Source organism: Tympanuchus pallidicinctus, unplaced genomic scaffold, assembly GCF_026119805.1.
Source record: "Tympanuchus pallidicinctus isolate F22 unplaced genomic scaffold, pur_lepc_1.0 scaffold5, whole genome shotgun sequence".
Classification (NCBI taxonomy): domain Eukaryota; kingdom Metazoa; phylum Chordata; class Aves; order Galliformes; family Phasianidae; genus Tympanuchus; species Tympanuchus pallidicinctus.
In genome coordinates this window covers 19,984,160-20,008,159 of record NW_026294769.1, presented here as the reverse complement: position 1 = coordinate 20,008,159, position 24,000 = coordinate 19,984,160, and the positions used below count along the sequence as shown (strand labels likewise).

The 24,000-nt window shown below is 38.6% G+C and overlaps 1 protein-coding gene across 3 annotated transcripts in view; it reads left to right on the top strand.

Annotated features, from left to right (window-relative positions):
• Positions 1–24,000, top strand: part of TSHZ1 (teashirt zinc finger homeobox 1) — a 54,201-nt gene that overhangs the window by 14,798 nt on the left and 15,403 nt on the right. Inside the window, exon 1 of one of the 3 annotated variants that reach the window (XM_052704218.1) lies at positions 83–315. The exons of the other annotated variants lie outside the window; for them this stretch is intronic. Within the exon in view, the coding sequence (XP_052560178.1) occupies positions 291–315 (25 nt within the window). The 5' untranslated portion in view covers positions 83–290. Of the gene's footprint in view, positions 1–82; positions 316–24,000 lie in introns of those variants that run through there. 3 annotated transcript variants of the gene reach the window in all.

Below are 24,000 nucleotides of genomic sequence, written 5' to 3'. Positions count from 1 at the left end.
TTTTTTTTTTTTTTTTTTTTTTAAATCCTAAGTCTATCTTTCACTTTTTGAGAAACAAAATCCTTACACAGGGCACAGTCTCGCTCGGTGCCAAAAAGTTGATTTCCTTTTCAGCGGAACCATACATCACCGGCCCTCCCAGCTGCAGTGTCAGCCCCTGACAGAATGACATGTGTCATTTATCAAAGGGGCCAGGCCGGGCCTTGGGAAACGTACACGACAAAGCCTGAGAGAGTTCATTTCGCAGTCCCCTCCTACCCTCTGCGAGCCTCTTGCCAGGAAAGCCTGTGATGTTTCTGTCTTCACAGCATTACAGTAAGTCCTTCAACCTTCACAGAATTAACCCTCGCTGCTGCTGCGCTGCGGGACCTCCCCGGGGAGCTGCTGTGCCCAGATGCGGTGCTGCCAGCCGGTGCTGGGAACAGCCTCCTGGGCTGCAGCCTGCCCACTCCTCTGGCACCGCCGGGAAGCAATCCTGGGCCTGCTGGTGGCTTTCCTTGTTTTTAAATCCTCGTGTGCCATAAGAATTAGAGTCCTGCGTTTTTCCACAGCAGGACAAGGTCAAAGACATAAAAAATAAGGCAATAAAGCATTTCAGTCGTGGAGAAGGGGTAGCCGCTGTCCACTGTTCACGTAAGGCAGCGAGAGAGGGAGTCTTCTTCCACCTTCCTCTTTAATTCTCCTTCGGGTGGTTCGAAAGGCACACGCTGACACAAACACAGCAACGGCCTCTCCCTGTGCCCCTGTGTCATGTCTCAGCCCCACAGCCTGCCTCAGGAAGTGATCCGGTGGCCTGTCCAGGTGCTGCCATCACCAGCACCGCAGCCGTGGCAGGGGAACGGTCTCCACCTGAAGGTGTCACTGGCACTGAGCCGGTCGTGTCTCTGATGGTGCCTCGATCCTGAAGCCCAGGAAATGTCAGAAGAGTTAAAGCAGAAAATAATCTGTCAAACAAAGAGGAAAGCATTTTCAAAATGCAGCAACACTTTGCTGAAACAAAAGTTTTGTTCGCATGCATGTGTGTGTGTGTGTGGGTATGTTTTCAGCGTCCGAATTTTACATTTTGATCATGTACAAAGAATGTGAGAAAGTTATTGTCTCCTCCCCTTCCCCCACCAAATCACTCTTTGTACTTTGCATAGTTCCTACCACACTGAAGTTATTTACAGCATCAGATATCATTTAAAGAGATAGCTAAGGAGACGGTAGCCTCAGCTAGGAACTTTCTAGAAAGGAGTCCTATAAATTAGCCATTGCTCAGGAGTGGCTGTTTTCTAGTCAGGGCTGGTCCTTTCATTTGTCTACATAAGGCTAATTTATTTTTGCAGCCAGATGTGGGCTGACAGCCATCACTCAGAGCTTCCTTCCCCCACTGTTAGGAGGTCGGGAAAACAGTCACGTTTCCCATTTTACAGAATCCCCATCAACATTATTGAAGATGGATGTATCTTTAAAGCAAAGATTGATTGTGGATATCGGAGTTATGGTGTCATTTATCATAGTGAATATTATTTAGACTTGGATTGTACAAGGCTGTAACTTGAGACACAGCCAGGGGAGGGACAATCTGGAAACGAGGATCCATGAACTTTAATGGATGGATGCTTTTTCAAAGCTCCACTCACTATAGCATGATTTACTTTTCTTACGGAAAGGAAACAAGCATTTCAGTTTTAAAGGGCCAGCATGCCGTCTTGTCCTCTTTACTGGGTCCTTCACAGAGGCATCTTAAAGCTGAGACAATAAATAGAGGCTGTGTCCGAATGTTATACATATGTAAGTGCTTTTATATGAAACATATCTAGGTGCACTTGAGACTCTCTTGTGTGAATTACACATTACACTAGTTAGCTTCTCAGCTGGAGGGATACTGTGGCTGAATAATGTGAAGTATTGATTATAGAATGCTGTGATCTGAAATTTCAGAACCTCCAAATAAATTGCATTACAACTAGCATTGTTACGTATGCACGTTCGTCTCTGCTTGGAGAGGAAAAGCATCTGAACTTCATAGGCACTTACTGCTTGAGAAACAGAGGTGAAGAGTCCAGCAGATTGTACACGTTCCTGGTAGAGCATCACCATTGTTGGTTATTGAGAAATACAGCAGACCTAAACAGCTTGATGCATGCTGTGCTTATGCTCCACTTCTACGTAAAATACAGAAAAGAAATGTAGTTCCCCATCTTGCAAGTGGAAGCATATCTTGTATTTTCAGAATATGCATTCTAGAAAACTGCTCACAGCCTGCTGAAAATCTGAAGGCATTGTGCAGCTAAGGTTTCCTTACGATCTTGTACAATCAACACACATGCATGCTTCATTGAATTAGAATGTGATTTACACTTTGGAACATGACTTCTAGTTTTAAGAAGTGGATGAGCTTGAAGATGCTCTGCTGACTTCAGAGAAGGAAAAAGTTCTTGCAGCTGGTAGCAGAGGTTTAGTCAAGCATGCTTTTTGCACAAGTTCTGCAGTCCTAACTTGTAACTTTCTTCCCTTAGTATCATTTTCTAAATTACTTTGTCCAGGTAACCCCCTGCTCCTCAGTAAAGTTGTTTATTTTTTGTTTGACTCCTGATTTTCAGTGGTGACTTCCATTTCTGAATATTACTTTTTGGAGTTCTTTTCCATGCCTCTAAACATAACTTGGGTCCCTCTTGAACTGCACCCCTATTCAGGGGGTCATGTATCACAGTTTGGGAATTGCCATCCTGCCCAAACATTTTATGTTGGACAGCAGTTTATTGATGTGGGCTGACATGTATCAGCTAAGAGGAAGGTAGTTCTGCCACATTTGTTGTTCTTGATGGACTCTTCACATAATAACATGTAAGCCAGTACTTCCACAAGGAAATACTCAATCATAAGCTAACTTACCACCTTCCTTTTTCTTTAAACAAAACCAGAAATCACTTATCTGCCATAAACAAAATTCAGTAAGAGAGTTTTCGTATGAATAGTCAAGCTCAAGAGTTGTTAAAAAAAAAAATATCCAAACAATGGAAACAATTATGAACATCTGTTTTTGAATGCATATGTATTCTGTACATAACAAACAGAGAAATCCTATTATCTAGAACAATAAAAGGGAATTTCCCTTTCTGTCTGAACACTCTGGGAAGAATATGGTCTTCCATTTAAAATCATGGTTTGAGGATTTTATTTTATTTTTTTTTCCCATTAGTAAGATGAAAATGGGGATTTATTTATTTATTTGTTTGTTTGTTTGTGGTCCAGATTTTAATTTCAGGGCGCTAATATAAATCCTGAGAAATCTATTTTTACACCTGTGCAGCTGAGATCAGAATGTCTCTGTGAAGTCCTGATGTATTTATTTATACGCAAAAGTATTTTTCTCTTGCTTGAGAAACATACAAAATGTCTTCAAAGAGGAAGCAGTTTATCAAATTCATATTAATCACAGCATCAATAATGTTGACCGGGGTCAAGTCATTACACTAAATATATTGTAACCATTATTAATGCATGTAGCCCAGTGCCATAGCTATGATATAAGACTGCCGTTTCCTGATTAAAAGCTGTTTGGTGATGCAGAGATTCAGTACAGATTCTCCCTGCCTGGTGTGACTGACAGTAGCTTCTGGTATTCTGCTTTCTTCTGACAGTGGAGTATATTAATATGAACACACCTTACAGAGGGGCCTACAAGAAGTGCAGAATGCAGAAAACAAAAGTGTCTAATTTCAGCAGCCACAACTGTGCATCCATAAGGCAGCCAAATTTATCATGGCACATTATGGAGTGCAGCAAATGTCATGAAAACCATTGTTTTTTAATTTTTTTCCCTGAGAGTCTGAATGAGGTGATTTATGGTAGTTATCCATCTTAAGGGTCATCCATCAACTTTTAGTTGCTAGGCAATCAAACCAACAGCTGTTTGCTTTGAGTCAAGCTGAAAAGTTGTCAGTCATCACATGCAGGTATGACCTTAGTGGTTAAAAACATTGTAATGCATGCAAAATTAAAGAGACAATGTCCTCTTTCATAAGCAACACAGGTAATGTTAACCCAAAGCTTTTATTTAAGGCAATGGTTTGAAGCGCTGGAGATGGTGGTCTTTGCATCTCAGAAATATTCACATAATGACATAAAAGTTCTTTGTACAGAAACTGTTGGGGTAATAAATAGTGCAATACTAGAATGCTGTTACTTTTTTACAGGCTTCCTCTAGAGCCAGGCTAGAATATACAGTATGGAAACCTCTTCAATTTTGTGTACCCTGTTCCGCCATGTTTGTTACTATAAATGAAGCGGTATCACTTGTGATTTGAAGGCACTATATTTGACAGTGTAAGAACAACCTGGACGCAATATGAGGACACAAATCTGTTTCCATTCCTTGCTTCTGGGCTTCCGTTGAAATCACTTGCAAGATGTTATCCTTCCAATTGTCATTTGGCTTCACTGATTGCCATTCCTCCTTAAATAACTCTACAACTACTAATGGCTGGTTTCTGCAAGGGATTCTAGAAAACAGTGAAGAAGGTGTAGATAAATGGTTGAAGAGACAACAGTGCAGTCGATAACTTGCTGTTAGTGCCTGATACTTGAAAACTGTGTACATTTCCAGTGCTGTAATCTTGAGTCTCTGAGCCACTCCACTCTTGAGATTCAAAGAGATGTAGCAAGTGGTGAGAAATACTCTGTGTGAAAGTGCAGAAGGAAAGTGAATTGAGCCATTTTTTGTCCAACATCTGCCTTTTAGCCATTTCTTACCAGGAATAGCCAAGAGACTAACAGCTATTAATGAGCTGTTTCCACAAACTCAACCGTGAGCTCAGATGTTGAGATGGAAGTGTTCTGCAAAGGAAAAGTTTGTTGCCACAAAAAGGGTTGTTTTTCTGAGTCCTTGGGCCTTTCTTCCAAAGAAAAGAAGAAAAAGAAGTTTTTTTTTTACCTCTCTGTATGTTAGCTCGTATGAACTTGCAGGTGTGAGGCCAGGCCTAGTGGAGATGACACATGGTAGTTTTCAGTACATCTTACTTTCCCCGGATCATGTATCTTGTTCTGTTGGCTTGAGTGAAACACTAAGTGTCTTGTCTTCTCAGGGACTCTGCTATGTGCTAACTAAGCATGGTAGAAAAGGGCTGTCTTCTTATTTTGATAAATCTTTTATAATATTTCAAATTTTATTTACATAATTGCCCAATTGTCTTTGTCCCCTTAATGTCTTTGACTTTCATTTGTGTTTGAATTTGGTTATGCACCTATTCAGATTTCACTGCAGCTACTAGTGAACAATCCTGTGCCCTTGAAACTAGTGTCAGCTGTGCGGGTTCTTGCGTGGGCTCCCATTCACATAACATCTGAGCACTTTCCAAGTGTTAATGTAAAATATATGTGCAAAATACTCCTTGTAGTGAATGTACGGATGGGTGATAACCATTTTCATAACATCCTCTCCATCGTATTTTCACTTATCATGTAGCTCACACCAGGTGGCTTGTTAGCAGTTGCTAATGAGTTTGTTGTAGTGTGGGAGGTTCCCAGGTTGAGAGCTGTACTTGCCAGTTTTGCTCCCTTGCTTGGGTTGTTTCCAAGACTTGTGTGTTTGCCTAATGTTATTTTAAAACTCTTCTAACACTTAATTTTATTCTGCACAGAAATGTAAATGTGGAAAACATGCGAGTCAAAGCTTATCAGGATGTATCTATTTCTGCTTGTTCCTTTAAAAAAAAAAAAACAACAAATACTCTCTCCTCTCATCACAGTAATATTTTCTGTTAGCCTCCTCACTAAAATAGATTAGTAACAGAATAAGTCCTAAATGGATCTTTGACTCCCTTCCATTTACTGCAGGCAAAACCTGCTTTTCTATTTTATTTTTTTAAGATAGTAACCACTATAACTGTAGAGAGGGAAGGTTGATGTAGGTTTTACAGGAAATTTTAGGAGAAAATGATCACTTTGGGACAGATAGTACTACTCCGTCAAGTATTATCCCATCTGCAGTAGAGTAATGAAACTCATAGTGGGAAAAGGTGGCAGAATCAGGCTATTTGATCAGATTTAATCTATGAAGTGTCTAACCTAGTCCTTTAACCTTTAGTATAGCTCAGTATGTAATCCACCTGCCCACATCACCAGGGGGGACAAAATGAAGAATTTAGCCGCTGTTGAGCAGAATGAATTTCCATAGTGGATCAACCTAATGTTACAGTGATGACACGTGGTAATTTGATAGTTACCACATAATAACATGAACAATGCAGCACACACAGTACTAGATAACTTCATTGGATGCTATGGTAATTATGTGGCAACTCACTAGCTGTTAACGCTTTGTCTTCTGGTTAACATGTATTTACTTTGTATTGGTGGTGTTATTAGCACAGGTGTCTCTGCAGTTAAAATGCATCAAGTGGACTGTGTTCTTCATTTCCTTTCTTTTTGTTTGTTTTGAATCCTTGTCCAGTATGTACAGAGAGCAGTGGTCGTATTATATGTAATATATAGAATTTTTCATCAATCCACAGAAACATACTTCTGTTCTTGCAAATTTTGTTGGCATTTGGAGCATGTGTATTTCCTTTCTTAGCAAATACTGGTGCGTTCCTAACTGGAAAATGAAAAGAAACCTGAACAAATTTCCAAAATTATATTAGACTAGCTCAAGTAGGAAGGAACCTGCCAAGTTCATCTAGTGCAACTGCCTGACCACTTCAGGACTCACCAAAAGTTAAAGCACTTTAATGAGGGCATTGACCAAATTCCTCTTGAACACTGACAGGCACGGGGCATCAACTACTAGTTGTACAGGTGTTTGACCACCCTCATGGCACAGAAATGTTTCCTAATGCCCAATCTGATCCTCCCCAGCCAGCTTTGTGCTCTTCCTGTACTGCTGTGGGGTACCAGAAGCAGAGCCTGACATCTCCCTTTGCTTCCACTCCTCAGGGAGCTGTGGAAAGATGTAAGGCTGCCTCTTGGCCTCCTTAAGGCTGGACAGCCCAATGTCCTCAGCCTCTTCTCACAAGACATGCCCTCCAGCCCTGCTATCCTGTGTTGTACTCTGGCACTCCAGCTGGTGTCTGCCAGTTGTAGGAAAGTGGAATCTCAGAATAAAGTTAATACTCAAGTAATAAGAATGGGATTGAGTAATGCACTAGGAATGGCTTTGTATTAAAGACAAACGCAACATTAGATACACTAGGGTGTTTTTGCCTGGTTTATTTGAATTGAAGTTAGCAGATAACATGAACATCTAAATCCTAGATTTTCTCTTGTTAGCTAGATTTTTAAACAGCCTCTGGCTCTGCATATAAGTTACATTTATATACTTGTAAAATTGCTGGTTTTTTATTATTATTCAACAAACATTTTCTTTAGAGACTCTGTCAGGATCAGAGTCTGTTCAGTTAGAAGCTTTGAGCACGGGCTGACCTCCAAATTAACTATGATGATGAAGAAGGCTAATATGACATATAGGTAAGGAGAGACATTGTAAAGGTGAAGTCTTGAGGCAAACTTTGTAGGCAAACTTTCTTATAAAAATTACTACCATTACAGGCAGTAAACAGCATATCTTGCCAAGTGTCATCATGCTTGAAGAATACTTCTTCATTTAAACTTTTAATGTGCTTTACTAGGGATTTGGTGTGTAGATAGAGTGAAAACTTTTTTTGGGTGATCAGCCTGGAGAAGAGGAGGCTCAGCGGAGACCTCATTGCTCTCTATAACTTCCTGAAGGGAGGTTGTAGTGAGCTGGGGGTCGGCCTCTTCTCTTGTGTCATTGGTGATAGGACCAGAGGGAATGGTTTCAAGCTACAGCAGGGGAGATTCAAGCTGGACATGAGGAAGTATTACTTTTCAGAAAAGGTGGTCAGGCACTGGAATGGACTGCCCAGGGAGGTGGTGGAGTCACCGACCCTGGGGGTGTTCAAGGAAAGGCTGGATGTTGTGTTGAGGGACATGGTTTAGTGGGAGCTATTGGGAATAGGTGAACGGTTGGACTGGATGATCTTTTAGGTCTTTTCCAACCTTGGTGATTCTATGATTCTATGATTCTAAGTTATCCCATTATCTATCTGGGCAGAAATACATTGCTATCATCAATCTTTTTGCCTTCTTTCTCCTTATGTAACCAACAGCATCTACTTTTAGGAAGTTCCCAATTTCTATTAAATCCTGATGAAGTACAGTTCCCTTCCTCACTTGAACTGCCCTGTTCCTCAGATTGACTGCTCTGTTGACACATGGAAAGCCCTGCCTCACATGCTCCACTTCCAACTTAACTTTTCTTTGTATCAGATATGTCCCTGTATTTCCATTGTTTTCTTCATGAAAAGAGCACATAGGAATAAAATACTAGATTTAAGTAAGGCTGAACCAAGAGCACCCCTGCAATGCTTTGTGCTTCAGAAATAATCTTATTTCTCCTCCTGGTCTCTAGAGAAGTTCTCTAGATTGGAGGATTTTGTTTATAGCAGTTTTAGGAAAAAGTCATCAAAACTTACATGCCATGTAATCCTTTTGTTCAGCACAATGCTACCCTGCCCATTTTCATCTTTCTGTGCCTTGGATTGATTGTTTTTTGTTTGTATTTTATGTGCGTCTTGCCATTGCCCTGTGAGTTTATGGTGCTGTCAGTGCTGTGGACACTTTGCCAGACCAAAGATGGAGCAAAAATAACTATAAAAATTCCTAGCTATCACCACTGTTTTGCTGCTGTTCTGCTGAAGATTACCCCTCCTACAGCAGCAGGGATTACATCACCTATCAGCAAACAGGACATAACTGCACTCCTCAGCAACGTCTGAGCAGAGCTCAGCATCGTCGCTTGAATCCACTTCCACCAGCAGATTGCACCAGATGCAGCTGGATCTGTTCTTAGAAATCAGCTGAGCTTTTCAAAAACTAAATCCAGTTCCTCAGAAGTGCTTTGTGATCAAGCACCAATATGCATTCTGTATGTACAAGCATTCAGTGAAATGTTCTAACTTGGAACATTTCCTTTAGAAACTTGCAGTTCTGTGGCTAGAGAGGTAGTCTTTGCCTGGCTTGCAAACAGTGAAGTTGCTTAGATGCCTTTTGGTACACAACAAGAGGCATCAGCAGTTCATCCTATCAGCCCTCGTGTTTTTCTGGTGTTCTGAAACACTGGGAATAAATTTATTCCTGACTTTCCCTGCTTCCTAAAGAAGATAAACTCAAAGATTTTCTTTTTTTTCTTTTTTTTTCTTCTAAAAACAAGGTTATTAGACTCGCTCCAAACCAACCTTTCTCTCTATGTTCTTGATTCAGTAGTACCAGAAATCTGTAACTTTGCTGCCTTTTCTGCCATGATTTTTTAACACAAACTGGAGGAGATTCTGAGATGTACAGTCAAATACAGAAGTACAAGGATGTAGTAAAAGGTAGTAAGCTGTGGGTAGGGTATATCTAACATATTCTGATTAAACCTGTTTTCTTATTGTTTAAAAACGCTCCCACATTGTCTGTTTTCATTGGCCTTTCCCAGGTGTAATTCCTTTTACTTCATTAGAGTTGGATACAACTGGATAAAGCATTAAAATCCTACACTCCCAGAACTTTTCATTGCTATCTTTTTTATTTCCAGATAACAGAAGTTGTGAAGAAATAGAGCACTATTCTTTAATCTTTTTCCATTTTTTGTCTGCACTTCTGAGGCATGTTATCTAGCCCAATAAAAGCTTGTGTGTGTGTGTGTGTGCGTGTGTATTTATGTATAAACAAACTTGTGAGTAAAATTCTGCAGGGTAGTAGTAAAACATCTGCTTAGTTCAGTGTATCATGAAGCACAAGGCCAAAAGCTGAATGATTCTACCTCTTGAGAAAGGCGTATATAAAACTGCATGTATCTTAGGGATGTTTTACTGCATTTTGATTTTTTTAAGCATGTGCAGCGTGGAATGGAAAAAAAAAAAAAAAGAAAAAAAAAAAGCTTTCATTCTTATTTTCTTCTAAAGAGGCTCTGCTACACAAGCCAGGTCGATTTTCAGCGCTCCTTCTCAACTTTGCTGAAACTGCCAGTCGAGAGTATGGAAATCATAACATTTACAAACTTGATTCCTCTTAGTTTTGCATATGCAATATATGCAATTTGGGATACCTTATTTGCAGCCAATGGATTCACAGCTGTATCAGTGTCAAGCTGGTTAAAGTATGAACAGAATCAGATTTACAGGATCTTTGAACTCCTCTGTGATTAATGAAATTCTTAATTCTGGAAATATGACAGCAGGATAATCTTGACAATATTTCCCCCTGCTTTTCAGGGTGGAGGGATTTGAAGCTTGCAATGGCAGTTAGAGGTTTGACCTGTTCCACTACAACGATTCGCTTGTTCAGGCTGGACTCTCCCAAGTAAATCCCTTTTCATTTCCCACGTGCACCTGTGCCTCATGCTCATGAGGTTAGAGGAGATCAGTCATGCTACATTTTACCATTCGGATTCTGACCAAGAACCTGAATATTCCATTATTTTAAGCCCGTACCTGCAGGAATGCTGCCAGTGCCTGGTGACTTCAACATCTTGCCTGAAGGGTGGAAATCAGAAGACTTGGTCTCTGTTCCTCTCTTCCTGGGCCTTAGCTATTGTGCTTGTAAAATGAAGTTAGCAGTAGTTGCCTTTTTGCTTGAAGGATTTTAAGATTCACTTACCAAAGAATATTAGTTAAGCGCCAATATGACAATATCATAATGGTATATAGCAGCTAATGAACACAGGAGGCTGGTTCTGCTTTGTTGTGTACTTTTCCCAGTAAAGTTAGGTGTGGAAGAATACTACCTGTACAACAGTTCTCTAGCAAATGACCTAGCATGGCTTTTAGGCAGATCTGAAAAGATCTCATTAGACACCAGTTCATCACCATGACAGTGTAGGTTTCTGAATTAGAGAGATACGTAATTACTGTGGTAGGTCTGGGCCCTTATTGGTAATGGTTGATAGTATTTTCTTTTGGGAACTGATAGCTGTGCTTTTTATTATATGTACTATGACCAGCAATACAACTGGGACTTTGAGGCACTTTGTGATTTGGAGTTCAGCGAGAGAGAGTGAGTACGAGTTGCAATTAATAAGTTGTAAAGAGACTGATTGTTGCAGCTCAAGTGGTGAACTGATGTAGTTACCCAAAAAAAGATTGAGAAGCAATGACCTAACTGTCACCCCATGGAGAATGAGCATGGTCTTAAATTTGTGAAATATCCCTGTTTTACAACACTGACTAGAAGAAAGAATTCTGTTAAAAGTTAATGGAGGAGTTCCAATGGAACCCTATTAGTTTCTTCCTCCATTAAATGACTGATACAGACTTTTAATGGATGTTTTAACTAGGCATTGTTATCAAAAGGACTATTGCACAAATTAAAACCAGTCCCATAATCAGTGAAGAGAAACTGGATTTACTTCTCTGCCTTTGACGTGAGGGAATCTGAGTGTTTGTGTGTGAGACTGAAGGGATCGAGAAAATGGCGGAGGAGAGGAAGATGGCAGAAAAATGTGTTAGAACTGAGAAACCAAATGTCTGTGTTTTCAGAATTACGTTGAAATTGGCCAGTGAATATCTTGTGTAGGGAAAGCAGGTGAGATAGCACACTTGATTTCACACAAACTGAAAAGTTTGGAACTAGAAGAAGGGAGGAGTATCTGTTTAAGAGCTGTGATAGTTCTCCATTTAGCAATTTAGTTTTGGTAACATTTTTATGCCAGCAAAAGGCTTGATCTTATGGAGTACTCAGTGCTGTCAACTTTGATTAAAGTGAGTGAATATCCAGGGGTGGACTTCCTTCTTAGAGAGCCTGGACAAGAGTCTGGTGTTACTCTGATCCTGCTGAAGATAGGCCAAAGGCAGATGGTGGTACCTTCTTGTTCTGAACGTAAGGCTGTGTTTGCACAGATGCAGGAAAGGTGGCTTGTGGTAAAGTCAAAATAAAAGACATTTTGAAGCTGCCTTGCGTCTTCTGCTATGGTGGCAGAGGATTGTACATTTTGTTTCAAACTGAGGTGTTGGCTTGCTGTTCCAATATTTAGAAGTTTTATTTTAAAAAGCATTAGGGAAGGAGTTTGCTGCCTGATTTCGGACATGCTTTTGCCCTCCATGCAGAGCGCATGCCTTTCTGTGGTACCCCTGCAGTGACCCCCTCTCTAACCTGGATAGATTACCCACAGGGGGTCATTTGGTCTCCATCCTTGTGCAGCCACAGCCATCTCATTTACAGGGATCCTGCCACACAATCTGTAAGTCCCCTTTGTGGTACATTGACAGTTACATACACTGTTAGCAGATGTCATCTTAGTTGCTTCCCTGCTTCTTCCAGTGAGTGAGAGCTGTTTTAAAAATCAAACAAACAGAAAACAGCAAGGTAAATTAGAGCTGTCATTCCACTTTCCATGTGCAAACAGACTCTGTGCATATGTGGGGCAGTTGCTGTGTATTTAGATAGATGTCTTTATTTGGGGAATGCAAAAAAGTAAGGTATTCATTCAGAACCAGCTGGACTTGCATTGCAGTACATTGCTTCAGAATAGTCGTGACGATACTTGTTTTCTGTGAATGAGCTTTCCTTTCCCTGCTGTTAGGAGGCTCTGCTCCCAGCCATTATAAAGATTCCATTTTACTTGCCTGACTTCTTTCTATCAAGGCGTTCAGTGCATCTTAAAGCATTCTTTCTGTCCAGCTTAAATCTGGTACATCATCACAACACATTTTTTGATCCTGCTCTCTGATATGCTTCAGCGTATTGCTGGTTTCTAGCAAATCTGTCGGTGCATGCTGCTGACAAAAGGAAGGTTCAAACCTAGTGATGGCCCCCTTGAAGACCTTGGCACCTGGCCTGCTTACATGTCACAGGCTGCTGGCAAAGGCTGTCAGTTACACGCAAATGGCTTGACATGCCATTTTGTGTGTGTGTGATGTGGATTATTGACCACAAGAATAAGAACATCTGAGCCTTTTCCTCTCAGTTGTAATAAAAACTTCAGACCTGGTGTAAACTGCAGGGTTGTTTTTTTTGTGCTGGGTTTTTGTTTTTATTATTACTATTATTATTATTATTATTATTATTATTATTATTATTTGGTGTGTGTTTTTGAGAAGAGGAAGGCTAGGTCTTTCTTCTCTAAGGCACTGAACTGGTTTAATTGAAAGAACAATTTGATTTGCAGCTGTAGCTGCTGCTACAGTAAAATAGCTTGGAGTGCTAGCAAATTTTTACTTCTCTCACCCAAACCAAGGATTTAATACTGGCAGGTAAACTTCTGAAGGCTGCTATCAAGTATACAGAGACAATAACTGTCTTGGAGGTGGAACTTTGTCAATATGTTTTGCCTTGGGCCAAAAAACATTCACTATAATGGAGTGCTAAAGCCCTGCTCAGAAATGTTGCAGCTAGTGAAAGGGGAATTTATTCCAAGTTTTAGAGTGCGCTATTTTGGTAGGATGTGTGGTTTCTTAATCATCCTTATGTTGAAACATCAACCATCAAGACATTTGGGGGACACCTAGAGGCACGCTACTTGCTCAGTAAGAGTTGCCCTTTTACTTAAGATTATTCAAAGCTGGCTGCTTTGCTGTCCTACATATTACAGTGTCATGTGTTTGAGCCAAAATATTTTTTCCGGTGCTCCTTAGCCTGGCCAAAGGATTTATTTTTTATTATATTTAAATGTCTGTAGTGGGATGGAGGAGAGAAAATTAAAAACTACAATACTGACAAAATGAATAGATGTTTACAAAGCTACTTTGCCTGTTTCTGAAATGGTTATGAGAAGATAATCATAAAATGATTTGAAGAAAAGGTAATAGAAGCCGCTTGGGATTGCTTATATAATATGTATTTTATAATGCTATAAATAGCAAGCAAACTAGGCTCTTATAAATGTTTTATTAATGCATAATGATTTATAATTATAATTACTAAGCCCAGGAATACAGACAAATGCTTGTTGTTTGGGAGCAGGTAAACTATACAAAAAAAAAAACATAATACCTGTTAGCTCCAATGGCCAAAATCATGCAAGAAGGAGGGAAGACTTTGCTCCAAAACTTGCCAGCCCCAAGGCTGGCTTTCCATTGGTTAAAGCAGTGATAGACTGCTCCAAAGGCTGCCTACTGTCTTTACATCTCTTTGAAAATAAAGATTAACAGTATGCAACAGTATCTCTTGGCAAAAAGAAGTAAATAGGTGCGTGGATCTGAGTTCCAACTTTATGGGCACTGGTGCTATATTTTCACTGTGCTTTTAGGAGAAGGCCTTGGTTTGGTAAGACACACAGGAAAAGCTCTCCTTTATTGATTCAAGCTTGGCAGTAAACTGAATTGTAACGCTCCCAGCCTGTAGCAGTCTTTGATGACGGCATACGAATGTAGAAGTAAACAGAAAGGGATCGTGCTAGTTTCAGCTGTTTTCAATAATCAGCAAAGAAAAACCAGTAGATTGTATTTTCTAAATATCAGAGAAAAAACAAAAAAATATATAAATATGCACACACAATAAAACTCATCTTTCTTTTTCCTTGATCTGTCAAGGCAAAATTAAATTAAAACAGTTTGAGAGTATTCTCCTGAAGGCAAGAAAAGTCTGATGCAAACATTATACACATGATACATTTTTTAACTGAGTTCCAGTACCAAAATCCTTTTGAAATCATACTTATTCTTAGAGGACATTAAAACAGGATACTTATTGTATATCCTGTTTTAACCTTGTTGAAATGATTTCTGATAGCTTTGGTTATACTGTCCATATTTTTATGTATCATCTAATGCAGTCTGTGAAGCTCAGAACTTCTTTCTGCAATTGCAAACACTTCTGTTTGTACTCCTCTGACATATGTGTATGACTCCTCTTGACAAGTATGTATGCATGCCAGAAGAGAGTTACTGCATTTCTCACAGGTTAAGCATATCCCTTTCTTCATATATATGCCCATTCCCAGGGCATTTGAAAATTGTGCCTGATTCTTGGCTTGAAATCAGCACCATGAAACTCTGATTTATGTTTGTAGATTAATTGCAGAAAAGCAAGATTCTAACCATGAGTGGCAGCCAGCTTTCTGATATGCAGAAAAGCTCACTCTAGAACTCCCTGACATTTATGTAGAGCTAAAATATCCATTATGCAGTAAGGAGCTTGGATGAAAAATGTTAATCCAGCCTGCTTCTGGAGTCTGGTTTAAGGTCATATGAAACATCTAGAGATCTTCTGTTTGTAAACACAGTCCCATGGAGAGAGTGAGAAGTGCATTGTCTTAGATATCTGAAATTTCCCGCTTCAGACATCCCTGAGTATGTGCCATGAATTTCCCTACCTGGGCATACCCTTAGTAATATATACATTATTGTATGTTATTCCTAAGTCATAGGCTATGCACTAATGTAGTATTGTATTTTTCTTCAGGTAGTCTAGTCAGAAAATTATGATTTTATTTTCTCGTACAGCTGCAAATTGATGCTGTGCATATGATACAGTATTTTTCTGTAAGCTGGTTTGAGATTAATATAGTTTTTGCAGCTAACTCAATTGTTTACAGTTTCCCAGCTAAGTACTAATATTTTTATCATTATTTCTAAAAATAATTATCCTTTGTAGATGCATGACCTTTGTATTTTAGTATTATAAAATACTTGCGGAGTTCCCTGTTTAAACAAATCCACGTTTGGATCAGAAAACATAAACCCTCACCGATTTACATTTTGCCATTCGTACACTGGATAATTTTTATGAAAAGACCAAACAGCAAAAGGCAAAGCCTGGAGGTCTCCCCTCACATTTTAGCGAAGATTTAACAGCGGGATGACATAGTGAATAAGGGCCTGCTTCTGTGATTTGCTCAGTACCTCCTATGATTTACCCTTGGTGCCAATAAGGGCATGCCGTATTTTGCAGAGGATGTGCATCCCATGGTAGGAGCAGGTCCTAAGAGTTTTACAAAACACACTGAAGCAGCAGCAGAAGTTGTAATCTAAACAAAATTAAACTTTTCAAAATAAAAGCAAAGAATACGTTTTGTTCTGTAGCCTTGCTTTTCTTTTAAATGGCGGTAGCTGATGTACCTACTACTTAACCACACTGAATAATACAGAGTAAGTCACTCAGGCATCGACGAAGAGCTGCCGACCTAAATGGGAGCACGCCACATGTACCTCACAGCACATTCCCATTAGCGAGAGATGTTCCACTGAGTGCGCTGGATCAGAACCTCATCGTGCCCTTGCTTCAGGAAGGAAAGTACTGACAGCTAATGCTTACTGTGCTCTTCTCATTTACCTGCAACCTCACCAGTTCTTTTCTTTGCGTTGTCAATGCCCGTATTTTTCACTGAGGAATACACGGAAGCTGAGATTGAACTATTAAAATGAAACAATATTTGAGCTTTGCAAGCACGAGCTAACAACTGGTGAAAACGCTTTTTCTGTTCGTTCCTTTTAATGCTTTTCACAACCCAATCAAACTAAAATAATTTTGCAGAAAGCTAACATTTTCTTTGGAACAAGGAGTTATTTTCCTCTGTTCTCTCTTTCTTTTCACATAGGTGATTTTAAACATGCAAGACTAGACAGGTCTCACGAAAGCTGTTTCTCAAACTTGTGTTGCTGATTTTGCATCTCTATATCATCTCTCATTATCTAACCTTTTATCTTTTTTCAACCTGGTTAGGGGAACATTTGCTGGATTACGAAGATGGATTTAGTGGGCCAAATTCTTTCCTCTCTTATGTCGATGGTGTATCACCTGAGTTTGCACCTGTATTAGAGAATGTAGTTTTGGATTTTGTGTATTTTACTTTTGCAGTTAAATTTCTCAAAGCGTACTGTGTTTATTCATAGCTGTTAGTTACTATAGCAGTAACAGATTTTGGTAGCTCTAGGAATATTGGCTTGTGCGTAGCCAACTTTCTCCTCCCGTTTCTCCTACTTTTCCAGATCTTAAGTCAATCCAGAACACAGATCACAACCTTGTAGTTAGCTGTTGATCTAGTTTCCACAGGAGTTCAATATGACCAAAAGCAGGAGCAAACAGAGATGTGAGAGTTCACAGAGGATAAAAATTTCTGGCAGTGATGCTGTCGATGATAATACTTAGCTGAGATGCACTAAGTAAACAGTTAAGATGAAAGTGTTCTGTGTCCATAAATATGTTCAAGAAATCATGTTCTACTTGTATTTAATTATACTGTTTCATAAACCTTTGAGAAACATCATCTACATGTTCATTCACTGTACACTACATTCACATTCACATTCATTACAGTACATTCACTGAAGAACAAAGAATTAAACAAAACCCCCAACTCTTTCATATCATTCATTCTGGGCTCCGACACCCTGCACGTTATTTTTCTACAGAAAGGCTTACTTACTCACCTGAGAAGTACTTTTTTAGGTAAGAATGAATTTACATGTGCTGTGTGTTTCTTATGCTCAGGCAAATATTACTGTGGTTTGACTCAGCCCCTTTCACTTGCCTAACAAAGCCCTGACTACATAATCAATGGGGAAGTGAGACTTTCTTAGGCTGAATTAATTTCCGGGTTCATCTTTGCTGTAATCGATGAATATTTTGTCATTAATATATAACAGTGTTTAAAGTGAAATAAAATGCACGAAATGATAGCCAAGACATTTTTTTTTTGTAAGCATTACAGCGTTTTAATGTTAATCTGAAGCAATTAAAGGCCAGATCTCAAACAGATGAAAGCACTCCACGTCTCCAGTGTTTGGAGACAAGTTAGTTGAAAATGATTTCTTAAAAAAGCCACAATCTATTGATTGTGTTATTATTATTATGAACATCTTAAATGTTATTCCGTTTTCCTGTCTTTAAAGCAAACACACAAACGAAAACACAGTGTGCAGGAACTTAAATGCTGCTTTCACTTAACAGTGGTGTTTCACTGCAGCCTTTTTATGATTAAAATAACACAGCTGAGGGTCGGTGGCAAACAAAATAGAAATCTATAAAAGGGTATGTCCTTTGAAAACAAAACAAAACAAAAAGTTGTAAATAGAGGACAGTAATGAAAATTAAGATGATAAATTGAAAAATAATGTGATCAAAGATTTTTGGTTAAATTTATTGCTGTTACTAAGGCTGTAGCACTGCAAACAGTGACTTTATTTGGGAAGAGAAGCACTAGAAATTTTATTCTCCCCAATCCCATTTGTTTCTTGGCATCTTCTGTTGATGTTTGTCTCTATTTTTTTCCATTATTATTTGCTAAATATATTATGACACTTTATTTACCTTGGTCGAGAGCTCTGAGACCTCTGTGCGGCTTCACCATTCTAGCAATTTCACAAATAAATCACCGATCATTGTGCAGAAATACCACAATTTACATGAAGGTAGCATTATTTTCATGGTAGAAGAAGCAGGTTTATACTGGATAGTTGGATTGCTGCATCTGTAGGTATGCCTGTAGAATATATCCACTCAAGTCTTTTGTTTTAATCATCACGTAGTGGTTTTTATTAAAATACCATGTTACGAAGGGATTTTGGATGTAGAGTGGTGGCATCTACGTTCTTTGATAAAGCGTCTCATTTCATGGACGTGCATTATTTTCGCATGTGTAAAATAAGGGTATGTTGTTAGTCTTTTGTTAATTTCCAGATAATTAAACATTATTATCTATTTACCAATGAATAGATGTGATCTGTTTACAATATCAAAGATGTATATAAGGCACCCAGCTATAGCTGAAGCTCTAATTAAAATACATCATTGTTTGTCATGGTTTTAAGGCGAAAATTAAAAAGCGTTGCCAAATTAATCTTCAATCAAGAGTTCATTAATTAGCTAACCTTCTGTAAATGGACTGCAGTCTGATGACAGCTCACTAAAGGACCATTTAAATGAATTCCTGATTGTATCAATCAGATGAGGGAAAAGAATTAGATTTGTGGTTCTTTTGCAGTGGTTCCTGCAAACATTTTCCCAACATTTAATACACACAATGGATGTTAAACTATTTTAAAGTGATGAATCCTTTTTATTACTGTCCCAAACTCTGTTACTTCTTGCTGTATATCAAAGGAAAATATATAATGCTGCCAAGGTTTCATGATCCTGAACAGAATATTGCAGAGGAATATGCTTTATAACATAGTATTAAGCAGTTGCTTGAAATAACATCATAACTTTCCATGAGAAAAACGTTTTGAACAAATTATTGATTATATAATAGTCTTTAGTAAAATTTACTTTACTTCTGTCACAAATTTTAAATTATGAGGGCTTAAGTGGTCAGGTACTTCAGTTGCTTTTGTGCTGGGAACATAAAATTTCTGGACCTCTAGACTATCTGGAAATGTCTGCCATGAAAGTGACAAATTAAAGATGTTGATGTTAGATTAGGGTATATTTCTGTGTTACTTTAGTACCTGTAATATCTATCTAGACTCATCACAAGGCTAAGGAAAAAAAGTGTAGAATTGGTTGTAGAAGATAATACCAGAGTTGGTGATTCCTTCTGTGATAAATAGGTGGGATGGTGTTTTTACTTTGCATGTATTTAGTCTTTCTGTATGCCTTTTGTGGTTCTGCGTGAACATGTGCTTTATGAGAAGTATGGTCAAAATAACAGTCTCTATTTACTATTGCCAAAAGTTCTCCTTAAAACTTTGCATAAACAGACATTTAGTTAACACTGAGTTGTTTAGATTCACAGTGAAATAAAATGGTGGGATGGTCAGAATTTTTTTGTTTTTGTTTTAGCTTGGTGAGGGAAGCATGAATTTATTTTCAGTAGATTCATATACTTAAAATCTGTTAGAAATGGAAGCGTTAATTATGTCTAAGAAAGATTGCATGTCAAAGTGCTAAGTGGCATATTGCATATTATGACACCTCAAGTGTATACAAATCGAATAGCGATGGTGATCTTTGTCTCTGCCGTATAAATATTTCCATTTGTTTTACATTGCATATAACGATATTATTGACTGGTTATCTGTAATTGATATAATATTCTAAAAAATTGTAAAATACATCCCCATCTTGTTTACATAAATGATAAAAGCATTTATTAAAATACAGCTTAAATTGAACTTAAATTTTTCGGACCAGTGTAGCATTGTACATTTTTGTTATCATCAACCATGAGACAATAACCTTGTCCAGCACTGCTACATCTGTTAAGCCTATCCTGTCAATTAAACCACAGAGATGGTGTGGGTTTTTTTCTTAGTCAAGGTGTTTGTATCAACATTTCATACAGATACAGTAATCCGGCGTGAAGGAAACTCAGGGTTTTTTTTCCCTCGGTGCTGATTTGCATATGCATGTCAAATCTAGCTATGCCATTTTTTATGGTATTGAGGAAAACAAAATGACCTTTACTCAAGTTCTTAATAGTGGAAGGTTCTGATGTTCTGAATTGCCAGGTGGCGGGGGGACAAGCCTAGGAAAGCCAGCATTTACTGATTACGCCACTACTGCTTGCAACAGTTTGATAAGGTCTAATACTCGAAAACTCCCTTATTACTGCCCGTTATAATTGCATCTGTGCTCAAGGCTACTATAGTTAGGCTACATTAAATCTCATTGTCAGTCAGGCTGCATAAGGCTCAGGGAGCTCATGGGCTGGCGCTGGGCAATGCGATCTTCCTCAAGAGCAACTTCTGTGGCTGCCATTCTCTCATCTTCTGGCAGGGCTGCCTTGCTGCGTGCATAATGGACACGCCTGACGTGAATTATGTAACTCGCTTCTCCCCCCGCCTAACAGGCAGGATTTGCTTAAAAGCAAGCATAGGCTTGGGAATGTAGGTTGCCCGCTCTCCTTTTAGCTAACTGCACATGCTGTTTATCAGACTAGACAAAAAAGCAAAAGCAAAAAGTCACTAATTAAGTTATCAACTTGTATATCATATAGATGTACACATGTAGGAGATGGGTCATGTACATTTAACAGGTATGATAAAATATAGGAGCTTTCAGGAGGGCTTCTATCAAAATAATTATCCAAGCAATTATCTGTGCTATTCAGCTAACTTTTGCATGCGATGGTGTTTCTGTGCTTTTGTGTTCATCAACCATCCTGCTTTGAGTTCTCTTAGGAACTATTAGACTGACAGTTTTCAAATTGTACAGAAAAGACAAAGAAAGAGAAAAGGGCTTTTTATAGAAAATTGTGCCTTTATTACAGGTAGTTAATAAGTATTAATAACGTAATAAAAAAAAAAAAATGAATGGGTTAAATGCCGTTGTATGATTTTAACCGGTGCACAGAATTCAATCCCATGCGAGTTGCCTGCTGTGTCGGTAGATTGTCTTTTTCAGAGTCTCAACACCAGAATTCTTTTCCTCCCAACTGCAACGCTGCATCTGATAGAAAGGAAGGACAAGTAAGCCCTGATGGACCTTGCTTGTGAGAATTTTGCAAACAGTATTCCCGATCCCATAGACTGATATGGGCAAGAGCATAAACCAGCTGTCCCTGAAGCGTGCATCTCAGGATCATTTTGTCATTCAACTCTACAGTAATAACAATAATTTCTAGAGTTGTGGCTTCTTGGCTACTGTATGTATATCAAATTAAATGTTTTGATTCTTAGCTCTTCAAAGGATACTTAGGTAAGCTGATGAACATCCATTACCTAGGCTTCAGGCAATAGTAGCTGTTGAATTTTATGTAGAGACAGAAGAGTGCATACTAATGGTTGTATATCTTAAAAAGAAAAGAAAAAAACACAACTGTTATTTGGGGGGGGAGAGAGGGGGAGTGTCGTGTTTTTCTTGATCTTGTTATATGAAACTGTTTTCATTTTAAGAATGTGGGCTTTGTCCAGTGATAACCTTTGTATTTCGCGGAGGAAAATCTTGCAAGCAATAATGCAGTATTTTATTAAAAAGTTTGTTTCTTTGTGGTGGCAGCTTTCTTTCAGAGCATCACAGGTAGAGATAGAGGGATAGCTCATAGGTGGAAAGCACAACTAAAACGTTTGTATTTGGTGGTTGCAGCCTTTTTCCCAGTCACTGGCAAAGCCTTGAGAAAAGTAAACCATGTGCTTTTGTACTGTCATATTTGATTTGGGCTATATTCTCACTGTTGTTTGAAGCTAACATGAAACGCAGTGTCTGCATGACCCATTTTAGCAGCCCATTATCATAATTTCACTGTCGTATGGCCACTGAGTTAATGTACTTACAAATGACAGAGAAAGTGTGTTACATGACCTTAGGGTTTTCAAAAATTAAATGACGTAGGAAGTCGTATTTCAAAGAATTGTTAAAGAGTAGGGTTTTGGGGGGTTGGCTTTTGACTTTCAGTTTATTCTTCACCTCTCAAGTGTCATAGCATTTAACAAGAAGATATATTCATTCCTTTTTATTCAAATATACTGAAGGTTTAAACCTTCTCAAGGTCTGAATTTTATCCACTAACTTAATATACCTGACTATTTTAATTATTTTAATTACATTTTTCCTTGTTATTTTCCCATGTTTCTGGGAAGTTAAATTGCCTTTTGTATTCATACATTTTGCTGGATATGGAGTTTTTTGCTTTTTTTTTGTTTGTTTTGTTTCTTAGTTTGTTTTGGTGTTTCTAAGTAAGTTATTTTGAACTAAAGCAGCAAAGCAAGTGTGTCTTCTGGATTTTGCAACAAGGCAATCTTCTGATTGATCATGTGAGGTGATAGTGCTGGGAATAATTTTGACTTGAAAAATAATCTACTTAAACAAATGACTTTCTTAATTTGAGTTTAAACTTGATCTGAATGTGCTTCTTATTTTAAGCAAGTGACATTGGTATTTTATCAGTGTGCAGTGTCCCCATACTTCCCAAATTTGAACTTAGATTGCTAGAACCCACCATAGTGAGTGATTGATGTTTCTTTCATCACAGAAGGGGTTACATTGAGGGTAAACCACAGTGCCTATGATATATATCCAGTAAATGAGGAAACGGCAGGAGAAACCACAAACATGTAGTCCAAGTGGCATATCCTCACCTTTTCCTCATAAAGTTAGGCACTGAAACCACCTGGCTTATCTTTTTCTTACCCTTGTGAAGTTGGAAATCCTGTAGACAGTCCTCTATTTGAAAAGCTTCTCCATAATTCTGCTGTTTTAACATGACTTCAGAAATAGAAGTATTTTTCTTTTCTCCTTACTTAGAGTAAGTGGAAGTTTGACTAATTGTAACAATAATAATAAAACTGTGTTATGATTAACACATTCTATGAAAGTGGCCCTATGTGATAAGCAGAAGGAATTCCATCATTTAATTTAGGCATTTAGTTGGCAATGCTAGAAATGTGAGGTGGGAGGTTCCATGTAAGCTTGCTCTCCGTTACCACCTGCAGGTCACCAGATTTGTGACTTGAGTCAGGGTCACAAGTGGGGTCTCACACAGGTGACCCATGGTCAGTGACCCATGGGTGGGCCACAGTGGTGGGCTTAGGAGAAGGGTGGTAGAAACCTTATCCAGACAGCAACCAGTCTGATGTTGGTGGAAATTATGTCTGTACGAGGACAGGATGCCAAATTGGTGTTCTTTGTTCAACCAGTGATGAAAGTCTTCCAGCCTCTGACCCTAATGGCACCACTTTACTTAAAATGGTTACTTTTTGAGAATGCTCCTGAATGTTATCTTAGCAGGCACCTCAAATGGATTTGGAGATGAAATGTGATTGCCAGGTGTGCCTTGAAATTACTGTCTTAAATACTGTCTTAAATTTTGTAGCTTGAGACAGTTGTCTTTAACATATTATTTTTTTGTTTTCTGTTGATATAATTTAATAGCAAAAGTAAATAATAGTATTTGCAAAATAATAATTGCAAAAGCAATAATTTCGAGCAATAATTTCAAAATTTGTTTGCTAAATTTAACATTTTAAAATTGTTTTGTTTCTTGGCTTTTCTGGCACCAAGGGACTGCTTTCCTTTTACACCCAGGAAATCCTACTGATTTCAAATACAGTCTGAAGGGGTTGTCTGCTTATAATAGGGGGCAGAATTTGACTTTCATTGCTGGGTGTAAATGATGGCAGATTTTAACTTTAAGGT